Source organism: Telmatherina bonti (genome assembly GCF_933228915.1).
Source record: "Telmatherina bonti genome assembly, chromosome: 18".
In the NCBI taxonomy this organism is placed as follows: Eukaryota; Metazoa; Chordata; class Actinopteri; order Atheriniformes; family Telmatherinidae; genus Telmatherina; species Telmatherina bonti.
Genome location: NC_136616.1, coordinates 2,541,823 through 2,565,783, shown reverse-complemented (window position 1 = coordinate 2,565,783; position 23,961 = coordinate 2,541,823). Strand labels below are relative to the sequence as shown.

The window sequence follows — 23,961 nt, the reverse complement described above, 5'->3', positions numbered from 1 at the left end:
AGGAGCAGCCAAAGATCAACAGGTGATGAGAAAAGCAGGAAAATAATGATCCTCTATGGCTGGAATAAAGCCAAGAAGACGTTTGGGATGCAGCTGAGGTGGAGGTGCTGCAGTGAGGACAGCAGGTAGATAGTAGCAGGAAGACGTGGAGATGAGGGAAAAGTGTGCACCCCCCCCCGCCATGCATGTAAAACCGGCTGCAGCCAGTCCGGGTTGGAATCCCGTCTTGGACGCTTCGCTACCCTCCTGTGTGGCACGCCGATCCCTGCATGTTGGACATGTGTGACTTCATCTCACCAGACTTTCCTGAGTCCAGGTCCGTTTCACGGCCTCGTCTCCAGGAGGGTCTCTCTGGGAAACAAACGTAAACGTTGAGAGACGGCTGCAGGTGTTTGCTGTGTAGAAATGCTGCTGGTTGTGTGGTGTCTCCAGGAGGTAGCAGAGGAGCTAGGGATGCTGTCGTCTGACAGCTCGGAGGAGGAGGTGCTGACCACCAGGGTGGTCCGACGCAGAGTAATCATTCAGGTAAACTGTGTGACGTAGCTCTGCTGGCGCTCTGAAAGGTTTACCTCCTCGTGTAACGTCTCAGTTCATGGGTTCTGGTCCTGATGGAGCGCCGCTGGGCCGATACCTGCAGCAGGTCTCTGAACGGACGCCGTGTGTTGTGTTTCCCCAGGCGGACGACCTGCCGGACATCCCTCCACAGAGCGTCAGCGAGGAGCAGTACACCGACGAGCACGGCAACATGGTGGTTAAGAAGGTAGGAAACATGCCAACACGTGGGAATAAACTGCAGACTTTTCCTAAACGCTGCTTTTATTGTTTCCAGATCACACGGAAGGTGATCCGTAAATATGTTTCCCCCGACGGCTTGGAAACGCAGGAAGTGACCGTAGAGGGTTCCCAGGAGCAGACGGTGAAGATCGAGGAGGGAGACGCTGTCTCCAGAGTGGTGAAGAGGACGGTGCTTCACAGCCATGGGGATCAGAAAGAGGTGGGATATTTTATTTATTTATTTTTTTATTTTATTTTATTTTATTTTATTTTTTATTTTTCATTTCATTTTATTTTAATTTCATTTTATTTTACTTTTTTTTTTATTTTTTTATTTTATTTTATTCTATTTTATTCAGATCCAAAAACAGGAAATAAAATGTAAAACATTATTAAAAATGTTTTTCATACATACATATATATATATATATATATATATATATATATATATATATATATATATATATATATATATATATATATGTATATATATATATATATATGTATATATATATATATATATATATATATATGTATATATACATATATCACTGTATATATATATATATATATATACCACTATATAAAGCACTGTGGCCCCTGGTTTGCTTCAGCTGGTACAGTGGTCTTTCTGTGTGGAGTTTGCATGTGCTTGTGTGTCTCTGTGTGTCCCTGCGATGGAGCGGCGAGCTGTCCAGGGTGTTCCCCGCCTTTCGCCCAGAGACTGCTGGGATAGGCTCCAGCTTCCCCGCAACCGAACTTACTGAGCAGTTAGGATGATGAATGTGTAGTAATTTGCCTCGAGTGGAAATGAATCTAGCATATTTACAGTATTATATTTACAGTATTATTTTTATTATTATGTACTTGAGTTAAATGCTACATGTTTAAACCATTTTACAGACGTCAGGTCAGAAGTGGGAAAGCTGGTCTGGTTTCCTACTGGTTTCTTACTGGTTTTCTCTGCAGCTGACCTTTGCGGAGCCTTTGGCGCTGGGCGCCGCCACATCGTCAGAGTTTGAGGTGGAGCCCGTTCAGGGTCGAAAGGTCAGCAAGGTCGTCAAGACAACGGTAGTGAGAGGAGAGAGGATGGAGAAGCAGAAAGGAGACCCGTCTCTGGCTGCAGATCTCCCCTCGGCCCGAGACGACTTTGAGAAGGTCAGTGTGCTCAAAGACCTCCTTCTGGTGGGGGGGGGTCCTCCTCCTCCTAAACTGTCTCCTCCCTCCATTTTCTCTCTAGGCACTGAGTTACGCCGGAGACTTTGGGAAAATTCTCCTTCCTTATTTAGTAGAGACAGAGGTCGTTCAGGACGACGGTTCTGTCATTAAAAGGTTGGATTGCATGCGAGTGTTCAGCTAGCCGCCTGAATGCATGCAAGCCCGCACCGTTATAACCGCCCTGAAACGTCCACCGCAACTCATCCTGATACTGCCATGAGATTAAAGTCCGGATTAAAGTCTGGAAGTAGAAATAAATTCCGGAAGTAGAAACAAAGTCAGGAAGTACAAACAAAGTCCGGAAGTAGAAACAAAGTCTGGAAGTAGAAACAGAGTCTGGAAGTAGAAACAAAGTCAGGAAGTAGAAACAAAGTCAGGAAGTAGAAACAAAGTCTGGAAGTAGAAACAAAGTCTGGAAGTAAAAACAAAGTCCGGAAGTAGAAACAAAGTCTGGAAGTAGAAACAAAGTCTGGAAGTGGAAACAAAGTTCGGATGTAGAAACAGAGTCCGGAAGTAGAAACAGAGTCAGGAACTAGAAACAAAGTCAGGAAGTAAAAACAAAGTCCGGAATTAGAAACACAGTCCGGAAGTAGAAACAAAGTCCAGCAGTAGAAACAAAGTCTGGAAGTAGAAACAAAGTCTGGAAGTAGAAACAAAGTCTGGAAGTAGAAATAAAGTCTGGAAGTAAAAATAAAGTCCGACAGTAGAAACAAAATCTGGAAGTAGAAACAAAGTCCGGCAGTAGAAACAAAATCTGGAAGTAGAAACAAAGTCCGGTAGTAGAAACAGAGTCCGGAAGTAGAATAAGAGTCCGGAAGTAGCAACAGAGTCCGGCAGTAGAAACAAAGTCTGGAAGTAGAAATAAAGTCAGGAAGTAGAAACAAAGTCTGGAAGTAGAAATAAAGTCTGGAAGTAGAAACAAAGTCTGGAAGTAGAAACAGAGTCCGGAACTAGAAACAGAGTCCGGAACTAGAAAAAGAGTCCGGAACTAGAAATAAAGTCAGGAAGTAGAAACAAAGTCTGGAAGTAGAAACAAAGTCCGGCAGTAGAAACAAAGTCCGGAAGTAGAAACAAACTCTGGAAGTAGAAATAAAGTTTGGAAGTAGAAACAAAATCTGGAATTAGAAATAAAGTCTGGAAGTAGAAACAAATTCTGGAAGTAGAAATGAAGTCTGGAAGTAGAAACAAAGTCCGGTGGTAGAAACAAAATCTGGAAGTAGAAACAAAGTCTGGAAGTAGAAACAAAGTCCAGAAGTAGAAACAAAGTCTGGAAGTAGAAAAAACAAATCTGGAAGTAGAAATAAAGTCTGAAAGTAAAAACAAAGTCTGGAAGTAGAAATAAAGTCTGGAAGTAGAAATAAAGTCTGGAAGTAGAAACAAAGTCCGGCAGTAGAAATAAAATCTGGAAGTACAAATAAATTCTGGAAGTAGAAACAAAGTCTGGAAGTAGAAACAAAGTCTGGAAGTAGAAATAAAGTCAGGAACTAGAAACAAAGTCCGGAAGTAGAAATAAAGTCAGGAACTAGAAACAAAGTCAGGCAGTAGAAACAAAGTCTGAAAGTAGAAAAAAGAAATCTGGAAGTAGAAATAAAGTCTGAAAGTAAAAACAAAGTCTGGAAGTAGAAATAAAGTCTGGAAGTAGAAACAAAGTCCGGCAGTAGAAATAAAATCTGGAAGTAGAAATAAATTCTGGAAGTAGAAACAAAGTCTGGAAGTAGAAACAAAGTCTGGAAGTAGAAATAAAGTCAGGAACTAGAAACAAAGTCCGGAAGTAGAAATAAAGTCAGGAACTAGAAACAAAGTCAGGCAGTAGAAACAAAGTCTGGAAGTAGAAATAAAGTCTGGAAGTAGAAATAAAGTCTGAAAGTAGAAACAAAGTCTGAAAGTAGAAACAAAGTCTGGAAGTAGAAACAAAGTCTGGAAGAAGAAATAAAGTCGAAGTAGAAATAAAGTCTGAAAGTAGAAACAAAGTCTGGAAGTAAAAACAGAGTCCCGAAGTAGAAACAAAGTCAGGCAGTAGAAACAAAGTCTGAAAGTAGAAAAAACAAATCTGGAAGTAGAAATAAAGTCTGAAAGTAAAAACAAAGTCTGGAAGTAGAAATAAAGTCTGGAAGTAGAAACAAAGTCCGGCAGTAGAAATAAAATCTGGAAGTAGAAATAAATTCTGGAAGTAGAAACAAAGTCTGGAAGTAGAAACAAAGTCTGGAAGTAGAAATAAAGTCAGGAACTAGAAACAAAGTCTGGAAGTAGAAATAAAGTCTGGAAGTAAAAATAAAGTCCGACAGTAGAAACAAAATCTGGAAGTAGAAACAAAGTCCGGCAGTAGAAACAAAATCTGGAAGTAGAAACAAAGTCCGGTAGTAGAAACAGAGTCCGGAAGTAGCAACAGAGTCCGGCAGTAGAAACAAAGTCTGGAAGAAGAAATAAAGTCAGGAAGTAGAAACAAAGTCTGGAAGTAGAAACAAAGTCCGGCAGTAGAAATAAAGTCTGGAAGTAGAAACAAAGTCCGGCAGTAGAAACAAAATCTGGAAGTAGAAATAAAGTCTGGAAGTAGAAACAAAGTCTGGAAGTAGAAACAGAGTCCGGAACTAGAAAAAGAGTCCGGAACTAGAAATAAAGTCAGGAAGTAGAAACAAAGTCTGGAAGTAGAAACAAAGTCCGGCAGTAGAAATAAAGTCTGGAAGTAGAAACAAACTCTGGAAGTAGAAATAAAGTCTGGAAGTAGAAACAAAGTCCGGCAGTAGAAATAAAATCTGGAAGTAGAAATAAATTCTGGAAGTAGAAACAAAGTCTGGAAGTAGAAACAAAGTCTGGAAGTAGAAATAAAGTCAGGAACTAGAAACAAAGTCCGGAAGTAGAAATAAAGTCAGGAACTAGAAACAAAGTCAGGCAGTAGAAACAAAGTCTGGAAGTAGAAATAAAGTCTGGAAGTAGAAATAAAGTCTGAAAGTAGAAACAAAGTCTGAAAGTAGAAACAAAGTCTGGAAGTAGAAACAAAGTCTGGAAGAAGAAATAAAGTCTGGAAGTAGAAATAAAGTCTGAAAGTAGAAACAAAGTCTGGAAGTAAAAACAGAGTCCCGAAGTAGAAACAAAGTCAGGCAGTAGAAACAAAGTCTGAAAGTAGAAAAAACAAATCTGGAAGTAGAAATAAAGTCTGAAAGTAAAAACAAAGTCTGGAAGTAGAAATAAAGTCTGGAAGTAGAAACAAAGTCCGGCAGTAGAAATAAAATCTGGAAGTAGAAATAAATTCTGGAAGTAGAAACAAAGTCTGGAAGTAGAAACAAAGTCTGGAAGTAGAAATAAAGTCAGGAACTAGAAACAAAGTCTGGAAGTAGAAATAAAGTCTGGAAGTAAAAATAAAGTCCGACAGTAGAAACAAAATCTGGAAGTAGAAACAAAGTCCGGCAGTAGAAACAAAATCTGGAAGTAGAAACAAAGTCCGGTAGTAGAAACAGAGTCCGGAAGTAGCAACAGAGTCCGGCAGTAGAAACAAAGTCTGGAAGAAGAAATAAAGTCAGGAAGTAGAAACAAAGTCTGGAAGTAGAAACAAAGTCCGGCAGTAGAAATAAAGTCTGGAAGTAGAAACAAACTCTGGAAGTAGAAATGAAGTTTGGAAGTAGAAACAAATTCTGGAAGTAGAAATGAAGTCTGGAAGTAGAAACAAAGTCCGGCAGTAGAAACAAAATCTGGAAGTAGAAATAAAGTCTGGAAGTAGAAACAAAGTCTGGAAGTAGAAACAGAGTCCGGAACTAGAAAAAGAGTCCGGAACTAGAAATAAAGTCAGGAAGTAGAAACAAAGTCTGGAAGTAGAAACAAAGTCCGGCAGTAGAAATAAAGTCTGGAAGTAGAAACAAACTCTGGAAGTAGAAATAAAGTTTGGAAGTAGAAACAAAATCTGGAATTAGAAATAAAGTCTGGAAGTAGAAACAAATTCTGGAAGTAGAAATGAAGTCTGGAAGTAGAAACAAAGTCCAGAAGTAGAAACAAAGTCCGGCAGTAGAAATAAAATCTGGAAGTAGAAATAAATTCTGGAAGTAGAAACAAAGTCTGGAAGTAGAAATAAAGTCAGGAACTAGAAACAAAGTCCGGAAGTAGAAATAAAGTCAGGAACTAGAAACAAAGTCAGGCAGTAGAAACAAAGTCTGGAAGTAGAAATAAAGTCTGGAAGTAGAAATAAAGTCTGAAAGTAGAAACAAAGTCTGGAAGTAGAAACAGAGTCCCGAAGTAGAAACAAAGTCAGGCAGTAGAAACAAAGTCTGAAAGTAGAAACAAAGTCTGGAAGTAGAAACAAAGTCTGGAAGAAGAAATAAAGTCTGGAAGTAGAAATAAAGTCTGAAAGTAGAAACAAAGTCGAAGTAAAAACAGAGTCCCGAAGTAGAAACAAAGTCAGGCAGTAGAAACAAAGTCTGAAAGTAGAAAAAAGAAATCTGGAAGTAGAAATAAAGTCTGAAAGTAAAAACAAAGTCTGGAAGTAGAAATAAAGTCTGGAAGTAGAAACAAAGTCTGGAAGTAGAAAAAACAAATCTGGAAGTAGAAATAAAGTCTGAAAGTAAAAACAAAGTCTGGAAGTAGAAATAAAGTCTGGAAGTAGAAACAAAGTCCGGCAGTAGAAATAAAATCTGGAAGTAGAAATAAAGTCAGGAACTAGAAACAAAGTCCGGAAGTAGAAATAAAGTCAGGAACTAGAAACAAAGTCAGGCAGTAGAAACAAAGTCTGGAAGTAGAAATAAAGTCTGGAAGTAGAAATAAAGTCTGAAAGTAGAAACAAAGTCTGAAAGTAGAAACAAAGTCTGGAAGTAGAAACAAAGTCTGGAAGAAGAAATAGTCTGGAAGTAGAAATAAAGTCTGAAAGTAGAAACAAAGTCTGGAAGTAAAAACAGAGTCCCGAAGTAGAAACAAAGTCAGGCAGTAGAAACAAAGTCTGAAAGTAGAAACAAAGTCTGGAAGTAGAAACAGAGTCCAGAACTAGAAACAAAGTCTGGAAGTAGAAACAAAGTCTGGAAGTAGAAATAAAGTCAGGAAGTAGAAACAAAGTCTGGAAGTAGAAACAAAGTCCGGCAGTAGAAACAAAGTCTGGAAGTAGAAACAAACTCTGGAAGTAGAAATAAAGTTTGGAAGTAGAAACAAAATCTGGAATTAGAAATAAAGTCTGGAAGTAGAAACAAATTCTGGAAGTAGAAATGAAGTCTGGAAGTAGAAACAAAGTCCGGCAGTAGAAACAAAATCTGGAAGTAGAAACAAAGTCCGGAAGTAGAAACAAAGTCTGGAAGTAGAAAAAAAAAGTCTGGAAGTAGAAATAAAGTCAGGAAGTACAAACAAAGTCCGGAAGTAGAAACAAAGTCCGGCAGTGGAAACAAAGTCTGGAAGTAGAAACAAAGTCTGGAAGTAGAAACAAAATCTGGAAGTAGAAATAAAGTCTGGAAGTAGAAATAAAGTCTGGAAGTAGAAACAAAGTCCGGCAGTAGAAATAAAATCTGGAAGTAGAAATAAAATCTGGAAGTAGAAATAAATTCTGGAAGTAGAAACAAAGTCTGGAAGTAGAAATAAAGTCAGGAACTAGAAACAAAGTTCGGAAGTAGAAATAAAGTCAGGAACTAGAAACAAAGTCAGGCAGTAGAAACAAAGTCTGGAAGTAGAAATAAAGTCTGGAAGTAGAAATAAAGTCTGAAAGTAGAAACAAAGTCTGGAAGTAGAAACAGAGTCCCGAAGTAGAAACAAAGTCAGGCAGTAGAAACAAAGTCTGAAAGTAGAAACAAAGTCTGGAAGTAGAAACAAAGTCTGGAAGAAGAAATAAAGTCTGGAAGTAGAAATAAAGTCTGAAAGTAGAAACAAAGTCTGGAAGTAAAAACAGAGTCCCGAAGTAGAAACAAAGTCAGGCAGTAGAAACAAAATCTGGAAGTAGAAATAAAGTCTGGAAGTAGAAATAAAGTCTGGAAGTAGAAACAAAGTCCGGCAGTAGAAATAAAATCTGGAAGTAGAAATAAAATCTGGAAGTAGAAATAAATTCTGGAAGTAGAAACAAAGTCTGGAAGTAGAAATAAAGTCAGAAACTAGAAACAAAGTCCGGAAGTAGAAATAAAGTCAGGAACTAGAAACAAAGTCAGGCAGTAGAAACAAAGTCTGGAAGTAGAAATAAAGTCTGGAAGTAGAAATAAAGTCTGAAAGTAGAAACAAAGTCTGGAAGTAGAAACAGAGTCCCGAAGTAGAAACAAAGTCAGGCAGTAGAAACAAAGTCTGAAAGTAGAAACAAAGTCTGGAAGTAGAAACAAAGTCTGGAAGAAGAAATAAAGTCTGGAAGTAGAAATAAAGTCTGAAAGTAGAAACAAAGTCTGGAAGTAAAAACAGAGTCCCGAAGTAGAAACAAAGTCAGGCAGTAGAAACAAAGTCTGAAAGTAGAAAAAAGAAATCTGGAAGTAGAAATAAAGTCTGAAAGTTAAAACAAAGTCTGGAAGTAGAAATAAAGTCTGGAAGTAGAAACAAAGTCCGGAAGTAGAAACAAAGTCTGGAAGTAGAAAAAACAAATCTGGAAGTAGAAATAAAGTCTGAAAGTAAAAACAAAGTCTGGAAGTAGAAATAAAGTCTGGAAGTAGAAACAAAGTCCGGCAGTAGAAATAAAATCTGGAAGTAGAAATAAAGTCAGGAACTAGAAACAAAGTCCGGAAGTAGAAATAAAGTCAGGAACTAGAAACAAAGTCAGGCAGTAGAAACAAAGTCTGGAAGTAGAAATAAAGTCTGGAAGTAGAAATAAAGTCTGAAAGTAGAAACAAAGTCTGAAAGTAGAAACAAAGTCTGGAAGTAGAAACAAAGTCTGGAAGAAGAAATAGTCTGGAAGTAGAAATAAAGTCTGAAAGTAGAAACAAAGTCTGGAAGTAAAAACAGAGTCCCGAAGTAGAAACAAAGTCAGGCAGTAGAAACAAAGTCTGAAAGTAGAAACAAAGTCTGGAAGTAGAAACAGAGTCCAGAACTAGAAACAAAGTCTGGAAGTAGAAACAAAGTCTGGAAGTAGAAATAAAGTCAGGAAGTAGAAACAAAGTCTGGAAGTAGAAACAAAGTCCGGCAGTAGAAACAAAGTCTGGAAGTAGAAACAAACTCTGGAAGTAGAAATAAAGTTTGGAAGTAGAAACAAAATCTGGAATTAGAAATAAAGTCTGGAAGTAGAAACAAATTCTGGAAGTAGAAATGAAGTCTGGAAGTAGAAACAAAGTCCGGCAGTAGAAACAAAATCTGGAAGTAGAAACAAAGTCCGGAAGTAGAAACAAAGTCTGGAAGTAGAAAAAAAAAGTCTGGAAGTAGAAACAAAGTCTGGAAGTAGAAAAAAGTCAGGAACTAGAAACAAAGTCCGGCAGTAGAAACAAAGTCTGGAAGTAGAAACAAAGTCTGGAAGTAGAAATAAAGTCTGAAAGTAAAAACAAAGTCTGGAAGTAGAAATAAAGTCTGGAAGTAGAAATAAAGTCTGGAAGTAGAAACAAAGTCTGGAAGTAGAAACAAAGTCCGGAAGTAGAAACAAAGTCTGGAAGTAGAAAAAACAAATCTGGAAGTAGAAATAAAGTCTGAAAGTAAAAACAAAGTCTGGAAGTAGAAATAAAGTCTGGAAGTAGAAACAAAGTCTGGAAGTAGAAATAAAGTCTGGAAGTAGAAATAAAGTCTGAAAGTAGAAACAAAGTCTGGAAGTAGAAACAGAGTCCCGAAGTAGAAACAAAGTCAGGCAGTAGAAACAAAGTCTGAAAGTAGAAACAAAGTCTGGAAGTAGAAACAAAGTCTGGAAGAAGAAATAAAGTCTGGAAGTAGAAATAAAGTCTGAAAGTAGAAACAAAGTCTGGAAGTAAAAACAGAGTCCCGAAGTAGAAACAAAGTCAGGCAGTAGAAACAAAATCTGAAAGTAGAAAAAAGAAATCTGGAAGTAGAAATAAAGTCTGAAAGTAAAAAAAGTCTGGAAGTAGAAACAAAGTCCGGAAGTAGAAACAAAGTCTGGAAGTAGAAAAAACAAATCTGGAAGTAGAAATAAAGTCTGAAAGTAAAAACAAAGTCTGGAAGTAGAAATAAAGTCTGGAAGTAGAAACAAAGTCCGGCAGTAGAAATAAAATCTGGAAGTAGAAATAAATTCTGGCAGTAGAAACAAAGTCTGGAAGTAGAAACAAAGTCTGGAAGTAGAAATAAAGTCAGGAACTAGAAACAAAGTCCGGAAGTAGAAATAAAGTCAGGAACTAGAAACAAAGTCAGGCAGTAGAAACAAAGTCTGGAAGTAGAAATAAAGTCTGGAAGTAGAAATAAAGTCTGAAAGTATAAACAAAGTCTGAAAGTAAAAACAGAGTCCCGAAGTAGAAACAAAGTCAGGCAGTAGAAACAAAGTCTGAAAGTAGAAACAAAGTCTGGAAGTAGAAATAAAGTCTGAAAGTAAAAACAAAGTCTGGAAGTAGAAATAAAGTCTGGAAGTAGAAATAAAGTCTGGAAGTAGAAACAAAGTCTGGAAGTAGAAACAAAGTCCGGAAGTAGAAACAAAGTCTGGAAGTAGAAAAAACAAATCTGGAAGTAGAAATAAAGTCTGAAAGTAAAAACAAAGTCTGGAAGTAGAAATAAAGTTTGGAAGTAGAAATAAAGTCTGGAAGTAGAAACAAAGTCCGGCAGTAGAAACAAAGTCTGGAAGTAGAAACAAACTCTGGAAGTAGAAATAAAGTTTGGAAGTAGAAACAAAATCTGGAATTAGAAATAAAGTCTGGAAGTAGAAACAAAATCTGGAATTAGAAATAAAGTCTGGAAGTAGAAACAAAATCTGGAAGTAGAAATGAAGTCTGGAAGTAGAAACAAAGTCCGGAAGTAGAAACAAAGTCTGCAAGTAGAAAAAAAAGTCTGGAAGTAGAAATAAAGTCAGGAAGTACAAACAAAGTCCGGAAGTAGAAACAAAGTCCGGCAGTGGAAACAAAGTCTGGAAGTAGAAACAAAGTCTGGAAGTAGAAATAAAGTCTGGAAGTAGAAACAAAGTCTGGAAGTAGAAACAAAGTCCAGAAGTAGAAACAAAGTCTGGGAGTAGAAAAAACAAATCTGGAAGTAGAAATAAAGTCTGAAAGTAAAAACAAAGTCTGGAAGTAGAAATAAAGTCTGGAAGTAGAAACAAAGTCCGGCAGTAGAAACAAAGTCTGGAAGTAGAAACAAACTCTGGAAGTAGAAATAAAGTTTGGAAGTAGAAACAAAATCTGGAATTAGAAATAAAGTCTGGAAGTAGAAACAAAATCTGGAATTAGAAATAAAGTCTGGAAGTAGAAACAAAATCTGGAAGTAGAAATGAAGTCTGGAAGTAGAAACAAAGTCCGGAAGTGGAAACAAAGTCTGCAAGTAGAAAAAAAAGTCTGGAAGTAGAAATAAAGTCAGGAAGTACAAACAAAGTCCGGAAGTAGAAACAAAGTCCGGCAGTGGAAACAAAGTCTGGAAGTAGAAACAAAGTCTGGAAGTAGAAATAAAGTCTGGAAGTAGAAACAAGGTCTGGAAGTAGAAACAAAGTCCAGAAGTAGAAACAAAGTCTGGGAGTAGAAAAAACAAATCTGGAAGTAGAAATAAAGTCTGAAAGTAAAAACAAAGTCTGGAAGTAGAAATAAAGTCTGGAAGTAGAAATAAAGCCTGGAAGTAGAAACAAAGTCTGGAAGTAGAAACAAAGTCCGGAAGTAGAAATAAAGTCTGGAAGTAGAAACAAAGTCTGGAAGTAGAAACAGAGTCCGGAACTAGAAAAAGAGTCCGGAACTAGAAATAAAGTCAGGAAGTAGAAACAAAGTCTGGAAGTAGAAACAAAGTCCGGCAGTAGAAATAAAATCTGGAAGTAGAAATAAATTCTGGAAGTAGAAACAAAGTCTGGAAGTAGAAACAAAGTCTGGAAGTAGAAATAAAGTCAGGAACTAGAAACAAAGTCCGGAAGTAGAAATAAAGTCAGGAACTAGAAACAAAGTCAGGCAGTAGAAACAAAGTCTGAAAGTAGAAAAAACAAATCTGGAAGTAGAAATAAAGTCTGAAAGTAAAAACAAAATCTGGAAGTAGAAATAAATTCTGGAAGTAGAAACAAAGTCTGGAAGTAGAAACAAAGTCTGGAAGTAGAAATAAAGTCAGGAACTAGAAACAAAGTCTGGAAGTAGAAATAAAGTCTGGAAGTAAAAATAAAGTCCGACAGTAGAAACAAAATCTGGAAGTAGAAACAAAGTCCGGCAGTAGAAACAAAATCTGGAAGTAGAAACAAAGTCCGGTAGTAGAAACAGAGTCCGGAAGTAGCAACAGAGTCCGGCAGTAGAAACAAAGTCTGGAAGAAGAAATAAAGTCAGGAAGTAGAAACAAAGTCTGGAAGTAGAAACAAAGTCCGGCAGTAGAAATAAAGTCTGGAAGTAGAAACAAACTCTGGAAGTAGAAATAAAGTTTGGAAGTAGAAACAAATTCTGGAAGTAGAAACAAAGTCCGGTAGTAGAAACAGAGTCCGGAAGTAGCAACAGAGTCCGGCAGTAGAAACAAAGTCTGGAAGAAGAAATAAAGTCAGGAAGTAGAAACAAAGTCTGGAAGTAGAAACAAAGTCCGGCAGTAGAAATAAAGTCTGGAAGTAGAAACAAACTCTGGAAGTAGAAATAAAGTTTGGAAGTAGAAACAAATTCTGGAAGTAGAAATGAAGTCTGGAAGTAGAAACAAAGTCCGGCAGTAGAAACAAAATCTGGAAGTAGAAATAAAGTCTGGAAGTAGAAACAAAGTCTGGAAGTAGAAACAAAGTCTGGAAGTAGAAACAAAGTCCGGCAGTAGAAATAAAATCTGGAAGTAGAAATAAATTCTGGAAGTAGAAACAAAGTCTGGAAGTAGAAATAAAGTCAGGAACTAGAAACAAAGTCCGGAAGTAGAAATAAAGTCAGGAACTAGAAACAAAGTCAGGCAGTAGAAACAAAGTCTGGAAGTAGAAATAAAGTCTGGAAGTAGAAATAAAGTCTGAAAGTAGAAACAAAGTCTGGAAGTAGAAACAGAGTCCCGAAGTAGAAACAAAGTCAGGCAGTAGAAACAAAGTCTGAAAGTAGAAACAAAGTCTGGAAGTAGAAACAAAGTCTGGAAGAAGAAATAAAGTCTGGAAGTAGAAATAAAGTCTGAAAGTAGAAACAAAGTCTGGAAGTAAAAACAGAGTCCCGAAGTAGAAACAAAGTCAGGCAGTAGAAACAAAGTCTGAAAGTAGAAAAAAGAAATCTGGAAGTAGAAATAAAGTCTGAAAGTAAAAACAAAGTCTGGAAGTAGAAATAAAGTCTGGAAGTAGAAACAAAGTCTGGAAGTAGAAAAAACAAATCTGGAAGTAGAAATAAAGTCTGAAAGTAAAAACAAAGTCTGGAAGTAGAAATAAAGTCTGGAAGTAGAAACAAAGTCCGGCAGTAGAAATAAAATCTGGAAGTAGAAATAAAGTCAGGAACTAGAAACAAAGTCCGGAAGTAGAAATAAAGTCAGGAACTAGAAACAAAGTCAGGCAGTAGAAACAAAGTCTGGAAGTAGAAATAAAGTCTGGAAGTAGAAATAAAGTCTGAAAGTAGAAACAAAGTCTGGAAGTAGAAACAAAGTCTGGAAGAAGAAATAGTCTGGAAGTAGAAATAAAGTCTGAAAGTAGAAACAAAGTCTGGAAGTAAAAACAGAGTCCCGAAGTAGAAACAAAGTCAGGCAGTAGAAACAAAGTCTGAAAGTAGAAACAAAGTCTGGAAGTAGAAACAGAGTCCAGAACTGGAAACAAAGTCTGGAAGTAGAAACAAAGTCTGGAAGTAGAAATAAAGTCAGGAAGTAGAAACAAAGTCTGGAAGTAGAAACAAAGTCCGGCAGTAGAAACAAAGTCTGGAAGTAGAAACAAACTCTGGAAGTAGAAATAAAGTTTGGAAGTAGAAACAAAATCTGGAATTAGAAATAAAGTCTGGAAGTAGAAACAAATTCTGGAAGTAGAAATGAAGTCTGGAAGTAGAAACAAAGTCCGGCAGTAGAAACAAAATCTGGAAGTAGAAACAAAGTCCGGAAGTAGAAACAAAGTCTGGAAGTAGAAAAAAAAAGTCTGGAAGTAGAAATAAAGTCAGGAAGTACAAACAAAGTCCGGAAGTAGAAACAAAGTCCGGCAGTGGAAACAAAGTCTGGAAGTAGAAACAAAGTCTGGAAGTAGAAACAAAATCTGGAAGTAGAAATAAAGTCTGGAAGTAGAAATAAAGTCTGGAAGTAGAAACAAAGTCCGGCAGTAGAAATAAAATCTGGAAGTAGAAATAAAATCTGGAAGTAGAAATAAATTCTGGAAGTAGAAACAAAGTCTGGAAGTAGAAATAAAGTCAGGAACTAGAAACAAAGTCCGGAAGTAGAAATAAAGTCAGGAACTAGAAACAAAGTCAGGCAGTAGAAACAAAGTCTGGAAGTAGAAATAAAGTCTGGAAGTAGAAATAAAGTCTGAAAGTAGAAACAAAGTCTGGAAGTAGAAACAGAGTCCCGAAGTAGAAACAAAGTCAGGCAGTAGAAACAAAGTCTGAAAGTAGAAACAAAGTCTGAAAGTAGAAACAAAGTCTGGAAGTAAAAACAGAGTCCCGAAGTAGAAACAAAGTCAGGCAGTAGAAACAAAGTCTGAAAGTAGAAAAAAGAAATCTGGAAGTAGAAATAAAGTCTGAAAGTTAAAACAAAGTCTGGAAGTAGAAATAAAGTCTGGAAGTAGAAACAAAGTCCGGCAGTAGAAACAAAGTCTGGAAGTAGAAACAAACTCTGGAAGTAGAAATAAAGTTTGGAAGTAGAAACAAAATCTGGAATTAGAAATAAAGTCTGGAAGTAGAAACAAATTCTGGAAGTAGAAATGAAGTCTGGAAGTAGAAACAAAGTCCGGCAGTAGAAACAAAATCTGGAAGTAGAAACAAAGTCCGGAAGTAGAAACAAAGTCTGGAAGTAGAAAAAAAAAGTCTGGAAGTAGAAATAAAGTCAGGAAGTACAAACAAAGTCCGGAAGTAGAAACAAAGTCCGGCAGTGGAAACAAAGTCTGGAAGTAGAAACAAAGTCTGGAAGTAGAAACAAAATCTGGAAGTAGAAATAAAGTCTGGAAGTAGAAATAAAGTCTGGAAGTAGAAACAAAGTCCGGCAGTAGAAATAAAATCTGGAAGTAGAAATAAATTCTGGAAGTAGAAACAAAGTCTGGAAGTAGAAACAAAGTCTGGAAGTAGAAACAAAGTCTGGAAGTAGAAAAAAGTCAGGAACTAGAAACAAAGTCCGGCAGTAGAAACAAAGTCTGGAAGTAGAAACAAAGTCTGGAAGTAGAAATAAAGTCTGAAAGTAAAAACAAAGTCTGGAAGTAGAAATAAAGTCTGGAAGTAGAAATAAAGTCTGGAAGTAGAAACAAAGTCTGGAAGTAGAAACAAAGTCCGGAAGTAGAAACAAAGTCTGGAAGTAGAAAAAACAAATCTGGAAGTAGAAATAAAGTCTGAAAGTAAAAACAAAGTCTGGAAGTAGAAATAAAGTCTGGAAGTAGAAACAAAGTCTGGAAGTAGAAATAAAGTCTGGAAGTAGAAATAAAGTCTGAAAGTAGAAACAAAGTCTGGAAGTAGAAACAGAGTCCCGAAGTAGAAACAAAGTCAGGCAGTAGAAACAAAGTCTGAAAGTAGAAACAAAGTCTGGAAGTAGAAACAAAGTCTGGAAGAAGAAATAAAGTCTGGAAGTAGAAATAAAGTCTGAAAGTAGAAACAAAGTCTGGAAGTAAAAACAGAGTCCCGAAGTAGAAACAAAGTCAGGCAGTAGAAACAAAATCTGAAAGTAGAAAAAAGAAATCTGGAAGTAGAAATAAAGTCTGAAAGTAAAAAAAGTCTGGAAGTAGAAACAAAGTCTGGAAGTAGAAAAAACAAATCTGGAAGTAGAAATAAAGTCTGAAAGTAAAAACAAAGTCTGGAAGTAGAAATAAAGTCTGGAAGTAGAAACAAAGTCCGGCAGTAGAAATAAAATCTGGAAGTAGAAATAAATTCTGGCAGTAGAAACAAAGTCTGGAAGTAGAAACAAAGTCTGGAAGTAGAAATAAAGTCAGGAACTAGAAACAAAGTCCGGAAGTAGAAATAAAGTCAGGAACTAGAAACAAAGTCAGGCAGTAGAAACAAAGTCTGGAAGTAGAAATAAAGTCTGGAAGTAGAAATAAAGTCTGAAAGTATAAACAAAGTCTGAAAGTAAAAACAGAGTCCCGAAGTAGAAACAAAGTCAGGCAGTAGAAACAAAGTCTGAAAGTAGAAACAAAGTCTGGAAGTAGAAATAAAGTCTGAAAGTAAAAACAAAGTCTGGAAGTAGAAATAAAGTCTGGAAGTAGAAATAAAGTCTGGAAGTAGAAACAAAGTCTGGAAGTAGAAACAAAGTCCGGAAGTAGAAACAAAGTCTGGAAGTAGAAAAAAACAAATCTGGAAGTAGAAATAAAGTCTGAAAGTAAAAACAAAGTCTGGAAGTAGAAATAAAGTTTGGAAGTAGAAATAAAGTCTGGAAGTAGAAACAAAGTCCGGCAGTAGAAACAAAGTCTGGAAGTAGAAACAAACTCTGGAAGTAGAAATAAAGTTTGGAAGTAGAAACAAAATCTGGAATTAGAAATAAAGTCTGGAAGTAGAAACAAAATCTGGAATTAGAAATAAAGTCTGGAAGTAGAAACAAAATCTGGAAGTAGAAATGAAGTCTGGAAGTAGAAACAAAGTCCGGAAGTAGAAACAAAGTCTGCAAGTAGAAAAAAAAGTCTGGAAGTAGAAATAAAGTCAGGAAGTACAAACAAAGTCCGGAAGTAGAAACAAAGTCCGGCAGTGGAAACAAAGTCTGGAAGTAGAAACAAAGTCTGGAAGTAGAAATAAAGTCTGGAAGTAGAAACAAAGTCTGGAAGTAGAAACAAAGTCCAGAAGTAGAAACAAAGTCTGGGAGTAGAAAAAACAAATCTGGAAGTAGAAATAAAGTCTGAAAGTAAAAACAAAGTCTGGAAGTAGAAATAAAGTCTGGAAGTAGAAATAAAGCCTGGAAGTAGAAACAAAGTCTGGAAGTAGAAACAAAGTCCGGAAGTAGAAACAAAGTCTGGAAGTAGAAAAAACAAATCTGGAAGTAGAACTAAAGTCTGAAAGTAAAAACAAAGTCTGGAAGTAGAAATAAAGTCTGGAAGTAGAAATGAAGTCTGGAAGTAGAAACAAAGTCCGGCAGTAGAAATAAAATCTGGAAGTAGAAATAAATTCTGGAAGTAGAAACAAAGTCTGAAAGTAGAAACAAAGTCTGGAAGTAGAAACAAAGTCTGGAAGTAGAAATAGTCTGGAAGTAGAAATAAAGTCTGAAAGTAGTAACAAAGTCTGGAAGTAAAAACAGAGTCCCGAAGTAGAAACAAAGTCAGGCAGTAGAAACAAAGTCTGAAAGTAGAAACAAAGTCTGGAAGTAGAAACAGAGTCCAGAACTAGAAACAAAGTCTGGAAGTAGAAACAAAGTCTGGAAGTAGAAATAAAGTCAGGAAGTAGAAACAAAGTCTGGAAGTAGAAACAAAGTCCGGCAGTAGAAACAAAGTCTGGAAGTAGAAAAAACAAATCTGGAAGTAGAAATAAAGTCTGAAAGTAAAAACAAAGTCTGGAAGTAGAAATGAAGTCTGGAAGTAGAAACAAAGTCCGGCAGTAGAAATAAAATCTGGAAGTAGAAATAAATTCTGGAAGTAGAAACAAAGTCTGGAAGTAGAAATAAAGTCAGGAACTAGAAACAATGTCCGGAAGTAGAAATAAAGTCAGGAACTAGAAACAAAGTCAGGCAGTAGAAACAAAGTCTGGAAGTAGAAATAAAGTCTGGAAGTAGAAATAAAGTCTGAAAGTAGAAACAAAGTCTGGAAGTAGAAACAGAGTCCCGAAGTAGAATCAAAGTCAGGCAGTAGAAACAAAGTCTGAAAGTAGAAACAAAGTCTGAAAGTAGAAAAAACAAATCTGGAAGTAGAAATAAAGTCTGAAAGTAAAAACAAAGTCTGGAAGTAGAAATAAAGTCTGGAAGTAGAAACAAAGTCCCGAAGTAGAAACAAAGTCTGGAAGTAAAAACAAAGTCTGGAAGTAGAAATAAAGTCTGGAAGTAGAAACAAAGTCCGGCAGTAGAAATAAAGTCTGAAAGTAAAAACAAAGTCTGGAAGTAGAAATAAAGTCTGGAAGTAGAAACAAAGTCCCGAAGTAGAAACAAAGTCTGAAAGTAAAAACAAAGTCTGGAAGTAGAAATAAAGTCTGGAAGTAGAAACAAAGTCCGGCAGTAGAAATAAAATCTGGAAGTAGAAATAAATTCTGGAAGTAGAAACAAAGTCTGGAAGTAGAAATAAAGTCAGGAACTAGAAATAAAGTCCGGAAGTAGAAATAAAGTCAGGGACTAGAAACAAAGTCAGGCAGTAGAAACAAAGTCTGGAAGTAGAAATAAAGTCTGGAAGTAGAAATAAAGTCTGAAAGTAGAAACAAAGTCTGAAAGTAGAAACAAAGTCTGGAAGTAGAAACAAAGTCTGGAAGAAGAAATAGTCTGGAAGTAGAAATAAAGTCTGAAAGTAGAAACAAAGTCTGGAAGTAAAAACAGAGTCCAGAACTAGAAACAAAGTCTGGAAGTAGAAACAAAGTCTGGAAGTAGAAATAAAGTCAGGAAGTAGAAACAAAGTCTGGAAGTAGAAACAAAGTCCGGCAGTAGAAACAAAGTCTGGAAGTAGAAACAAACTCTGGAAGTAGAAATAAAGTTTGGAAGTAGAAACAAAATCTGGAATTAGAAATAAAGTCTGGAAGTAGAAACAAATTCTGGAAGTAGAAACAAAGTCTGGAAGTAGAAACAAAGTCTGAAAGTAAAAACAGAGTCCCGAAGTAAAAACAAAGTCAGGCAGTAGAAACAAAATCTGGAAGTAGAAACAAAGTCCGGAAGTAGAAACAAAGTCTGGAAGTAGAAAAAAAAAAGTCTGGAAGTAGAAATAAAGTCAGGAAGTACAAACAAAGTCCGGAAGTAGAAACAAAGTCCGGCAGTGGAAACAAAGTCTGGAAGTAGAAACAAAGTCTGGAAGTAGAAACAAAATCTGGAAGTAGAAATAAAGTCTGGAAGTAGAAATAAAGTCTGGAAGTAGAAACAAAGTCCGGCAGTAGAAATAAAATCTGGAAGTAGAAATAAATTCTGGAAGTAGAAACAAAGTCTGGAAGTAGAAACAAAGTCTGGAAGTAGAAAAAAGTCAGGAACTAGAAACAAAGTCCGGAAGTAGAAACAAAGTCAGGCAGTAGAAACAAAGTCTGGAAGTAGAAATAAAGTCTGAAAGTAAAAACAAAGTCTGGAAGTAGAAATAAAGTCTGGAAGTAGAAATAAAGTCTGGAAGTAGAAACAAAGTCTGGAAGTAGAAACAAAGTCCGGAAGTAGAAACAAAGTCTGGAAGTAGAAAAAACAAATCTGGAAGTAGAAATAAAGTCTGAAAGTAAAAACAAAGTCTGGAAGTAGAAATAAAGTCTGGAAGTAGAAACAAAGTCTGGAAGTAGAAATAAAGTCTGGAAGTAGAAATAAAGTCTGAAAGTAGAAACAAAGTCTGGAAGTAGAAACGAAGTCTGGAAGAAGAAATAAAGTCTGGAAGTAGAAATAAAGTCTGAAAGTAGAAACAAAGTCTGGAAGTAAAAACAGAGTCCCGAAGTAGAAACAAAGTCAGGCAGTAGAAACAAAATCTGAAAGTAGAAAAAAGAAATCTGGAAGTAGAAATAAAGTCTGAAAGTAAAAAAGTCTGGAAGTAGAAATAAAGTCTGGAAGTAGAAACAAAGTCCGGAAGTAGAAACAAAGTCTGGAAGTAGAAAAAACAAATCTGGAAGTAGAAATAAAGTCTGAAAGTAAAAACAAAGTCTGGAAGTAGAAATAAAGTCTGGAAGTAGAAATAAAGTCTGGAAGTAGAAATAAAGTCTGAAAGTAGAAACAAAGTCTGGAAGTAGAAACAAAGTCTGGAAGAAGAAATAGTCTTGGAAGTAGAAATAAAGTCTGAAAGTAGAAACAAAGTCTGGAAGTAAAAACAGAGTCCCGAAGTAGAAACAAAGTCAGGCAGTAGAAACAAAGTCTGAAAGTAGAAACAAAGTCTGGAAGTAGAAACAGAGTCCAGAACTAGAAACAAAGTCTGGAAGTAGAAACAAAGTCTGGAAGTAGAAACAAAGTCTGGAAGTAGAAACAAAGTCCGGCAGTAGAAACAAAGTCTGGAAGTAGAAACAAACTCTGGAAGTAGAAATAAAGTTTGGAAGTAGAAACAAAATCTGGAATTAGAAATAAAGTCTGGAAGTAGAAACAAATTCTGGAAGTAGAAATGAAGTCTGGAAGTAGAAACAAAGTCCGGCAGTAGAAACAAAATCTGGAAGTAGAAACAAAGTCCGGAAGTAGAAACAAAGTCTGGAAGTAGAAAAAAAAGTCTGGAAGTAGAAATAAAGTCAGGAAGTACAAACAAAGTCCGGAAGTAGAAACAAAGTCCGGCAGTGGAAACAAAGTCTGGAAGTAGAAACAAAGTCTGGAAGTAGAAACAAAATCTGGAAGTAGAAATAAAGTCTGGAAGTAGAAATAAAGTCTGGAAGTAGAAACAAAGTCCGGCAGTAGAAATAAAATCTGGAAGTAGAAATAAATTCTGGAAGTACAAACAAAGTCTGGAAGTAGAAACAAAGTCTGGAAGTAGAAAAAAGTCAGGAACTAGAAACAAAGTCCGGAAGTAGAAACAAAGTCAGGCAGTAGAAAAAAAGTCTGGAAGTAGAAATAAAGTCTGAAAGTAAAAACAAAGTCTGGAAGTAGAAATAAAGTCTGGAAGTAGAAATAAAGTCTGGAAGTAGAAACAAAGTCTGGAAGTAGAAACAAAGTCCGGAAGTAGAAACAAAGTCTGGAAGTAGAAAAAACAAATCTGGAAGTAGAAATAAAGTCTGAAAGTAAAAACAAAGTCTGGAAGTAGAAATAAAGTCTGGAAGTAGAAACAAAGTCTGGAAGTAGAAATAAAGTCTGGAAGTAGAAATAAAGTCTGAAAGTAGAAACAAAGTCTGGAAGTAAAAACAGAGTCCCGAAGTAGAAACAAAGTCAGGCAGTAGAAACAAAGTCTGAAAGTAGAAAAAAGAAATCTGGAAGTAGAAATAAAGTCTGAAAGTAAAAACAAAGTCTGGAAGTAGAAATAAAGTCTGGAAGTAGAAATAAAGTCTGGAAGTAGAAACAAAGTCTGGAAGTAGAAACAAAGTCTGGAAGTAGAAAAAACAAATCTGGAAGTAGAAATAAAGCCTGAAAGTAAAAACAAAGTCTGGAAGTAGAAATAAAGTCTGGAAGTAGAAACAAAGTCCGGCAGTAGAAATAAAATCTGGAAGTAGAAATAAATTCTGGAAGTAGAAACAAAGTCTGGAAGTAGAAACAAAGTCTGGAAGTAGAAATAAAGTCAGGAACTAGAAACAAAGTCTGGAAGTAGAAATAAAGTCTGGAAGTAGAAACAAATTCTGGAAGTAGAAATGAAGTCTGGAAGTAGAAACAAAGTCCGGCAGTAGAAACAAAATCTGGAAGTAGAAACAAAGTCCGGAAGTAGAAACAAAGTCTGGAAGTAGAAAAAAAAAGTCTGGAAGTAGAAATAAAGTCAGGAAGTACAAACAAAGTCCGGAAGTAGAAACAAAGTCCGGCAGTGGAAACAAAGTCTGGAAGTAGAAACAAAGTCTGGAAGTAGAAACAACGTCTGGAAGTAGAAACAAAATCTCGAAGTAGAAATAAAGTCTGGAAGTAGAAACAAAGTCCGGCAGTAGAAATAAAATCTGGAAGTAGAAATAAATTCTGGAAGTAGAAACAAAGTCTGGAAGTAGAAATAAAGTCTGGAAGTAGAAATAAAGTCTGGAAGTAGAAACAAAGTCAGGCACTAGAAACAAAGTCTGAAAGTAGAAACAAAGTCTGGAAGTAGAAACAAAGTCTGGAAGAAGAAATAAAGTCTGGAAGTAGAAATAAAGTCTGAAAGTAGAAACAAAGTCTGGAAGTAAAAACAGAGTCCCGAAGTAGAAACAAAGTCAGGCAGTAGAAACAAAATCTGAAAGTAGAAAAAAGAAATCTGGAAGTAGAAATAAAGTCTGAAAGTAAAAAAGTCTGGAAGTAGAAATAAAGTCTGGAAGTAGAAACAAAGTCCGGAAGTAGAAACAAAGTCTGGAAGTAGAAAAAACAAATCTGGAAGTAGAAATAAAGTCTGAAAGTAAAAACAAAGTCTGGAAGTAGAAATAAAGTCTGGAAGTAGAAACAAAGTCCGGCAGTAGAAATAAAATCTGGAAGTAGAAATAAATTCTGCCAGTAGAAACAAAGTCTGGAAGTAGAAACAAAGTCTGGAAGTAGAAATAAAGTCTGAAAGTAGAAACAAAGTCTGAAAGTAAAAACAGAGTCCCGTAGTAGTAACAAAGTCAGGCAGTAGAAACAAAGTCTGAAAGTAGAAACAAAGTCTGGAAGTAGAAATAAAGTCTGAAAGTAAAAACAAAGTCTGGAAGTAGAAATAAAGTCTGGAAGTAGAAACAAAGTCCGGCAGTAGAAATAAAATCTGGAAGTAGAAATAAATTCTGGAAGTAGAAACAAAGTCTGGAAGTAGAAACAAAGTCTGGAAGTAGAAATAAAGTCAGGAACTAGAAACAAAGTCTGGAAGTAGAAATAAAGTCTGGAAGTAGAAATAAAGTCAGGAACTAGAAACAAAGTCTGGAAGTAGAAATAAAGTCTGGAAGTAAAAATAAAGTCTGGAAGTAGAAATAAAGTCTGGAAGTAAAAACAAAGTCTGGAAGTAGAAATAAAGTCTGGAAGTAGAAACAAAGTCTGGAAGTAGAAACAAAGTCTGGAAGTAGAAAAAACAAATCTGGAAGTAGAAATAAAGTCTGAAAGTAAAAACAAAGTCTGGAAGTACAAACAAAGTCTGGAAGTAGAAATAAAGTCAGGAAGTAGAAACAAAGTCTGGAAGTAGAAATAAACTCTGGAAGTAGAAATAAAGTTTGGAAGTAGAAACAAAATCTGGAATTAGAAATAAAGTCTGGAAGTAGAAACAAAATCTGGAAGTAGAAATGAAGTCTGGAAGTAGAAACAAATTCCGGCAGTAGAAACAAAATCTGGAAGTAGAAACAAAGTCTGGAAGTAGAAATAAAGTCAGGAACTAGAAACAAAGTCAGGCAGTAGAAACAAAGTCTGGAAGTAGAAATAAAGTCTGGAAGTAGAAATAAAGTCTGAAAGTAGAAACAAAGTCTGGAAGTAGAAACAGAGTCCCGAAGTAGAATCAAAGTCAGGCAGTAGAAACAAAGTCTGAAAGTAGAAACAAAGTCTGGAAGTAGAAATAAAGTCTGGAAGTAGAAATAAAGTCTGAAAGTAGAAACAAAGTCTGGAAGTAAAAACAGAGTCCCGAAGTAGAAACAAAGTCAGGCAGTAGAAACAGTCTGAAAGTAGAAAAAAGAAATCTGGAAGTAGAAATAAAGTCTGAAAGTAAAAACAAAGTCTGGAAGTAGAAATAAAGTCTGGAAGTAGAAACAAAGTCCGGAAGTAGAAACAAAGTCTGGAAGTAGAAAAAACAAATCTGGAAGTAGAAATAAAGTCTGAAAGTAAAAACAAAGTCTGGAAGTAGAAATAAAGTCTGGAAGTAGAAACAAAGTCCGGCAGTAGAAATAAAATCTGGAAGTAGAAATAAATTCTGGAAGTAGAAACAAAGTCTGGAAGTAGAAATAAAGTCAGGAACTAGAAATAAAGTCCGGAAGTAGAAATAAAGTCAGGGACTAGAAACAAAGTCAGGCAGTAGAAACAAAGTCTGGAAGTAGAAATAAAGTCTGGAAGTAGAAATAAAGTCTGAAAGTAGAAACAAAGTCTGAAAGTAGAAACAAAGTCTGGAAGTAGAAACAAAGTCTGGAAGAAGAAATAGTCTGGAAGTAGAAATAAAGTCTGAAAGTAGAAACAAAGTCTGGAAGTAAAAACAGAGTCCAGAACTAGAAACAAAGTCTGGAAGTAGAAACAAAGTCTGGAAGTAGAAATAAAGTCAGGAAGTAGAAACAAAGTCTGAAAGTA

At 35.9% G+C, this 23,961-nt stretch overlaps 1 protein-coding gene across 16 annotated transcripts in view; it reads left to right on the top strand.

Moving 5' to 3' along the window:
* The window catches only part of ank2b (ankyrin 2b, neuronal), a 354,512-nt gene that overhangs the window by 279,337 nt on the left and 51,214 nt on the right, over window positions 1-23,961 (top strand). For all 16 annotated transcript variants that reach the window (XM_079257624.1, XM_079257625.1, XM_079257630.1 and 13 more), the window contains 5 exons: window positions 433-525; window positions 677-760; window positions 830-994; window positions 1,744-1,932; window positions 2,015-2,106. In XM_079257624.1, the coding sequence (XP_079113750.1) occupies window positions 433-525; window positions 677-760; window positions 830-994; window positions 1,744-1,932; window positions 2,015-2,106 (623 nt within the window). The remainder of the gene's footprint in view (window positions 1-432; window positions 526-676; window positions 761-829; window positions 995-1,743; window positions 1,933-2,014; window positions 2,107-23,961) is intronic.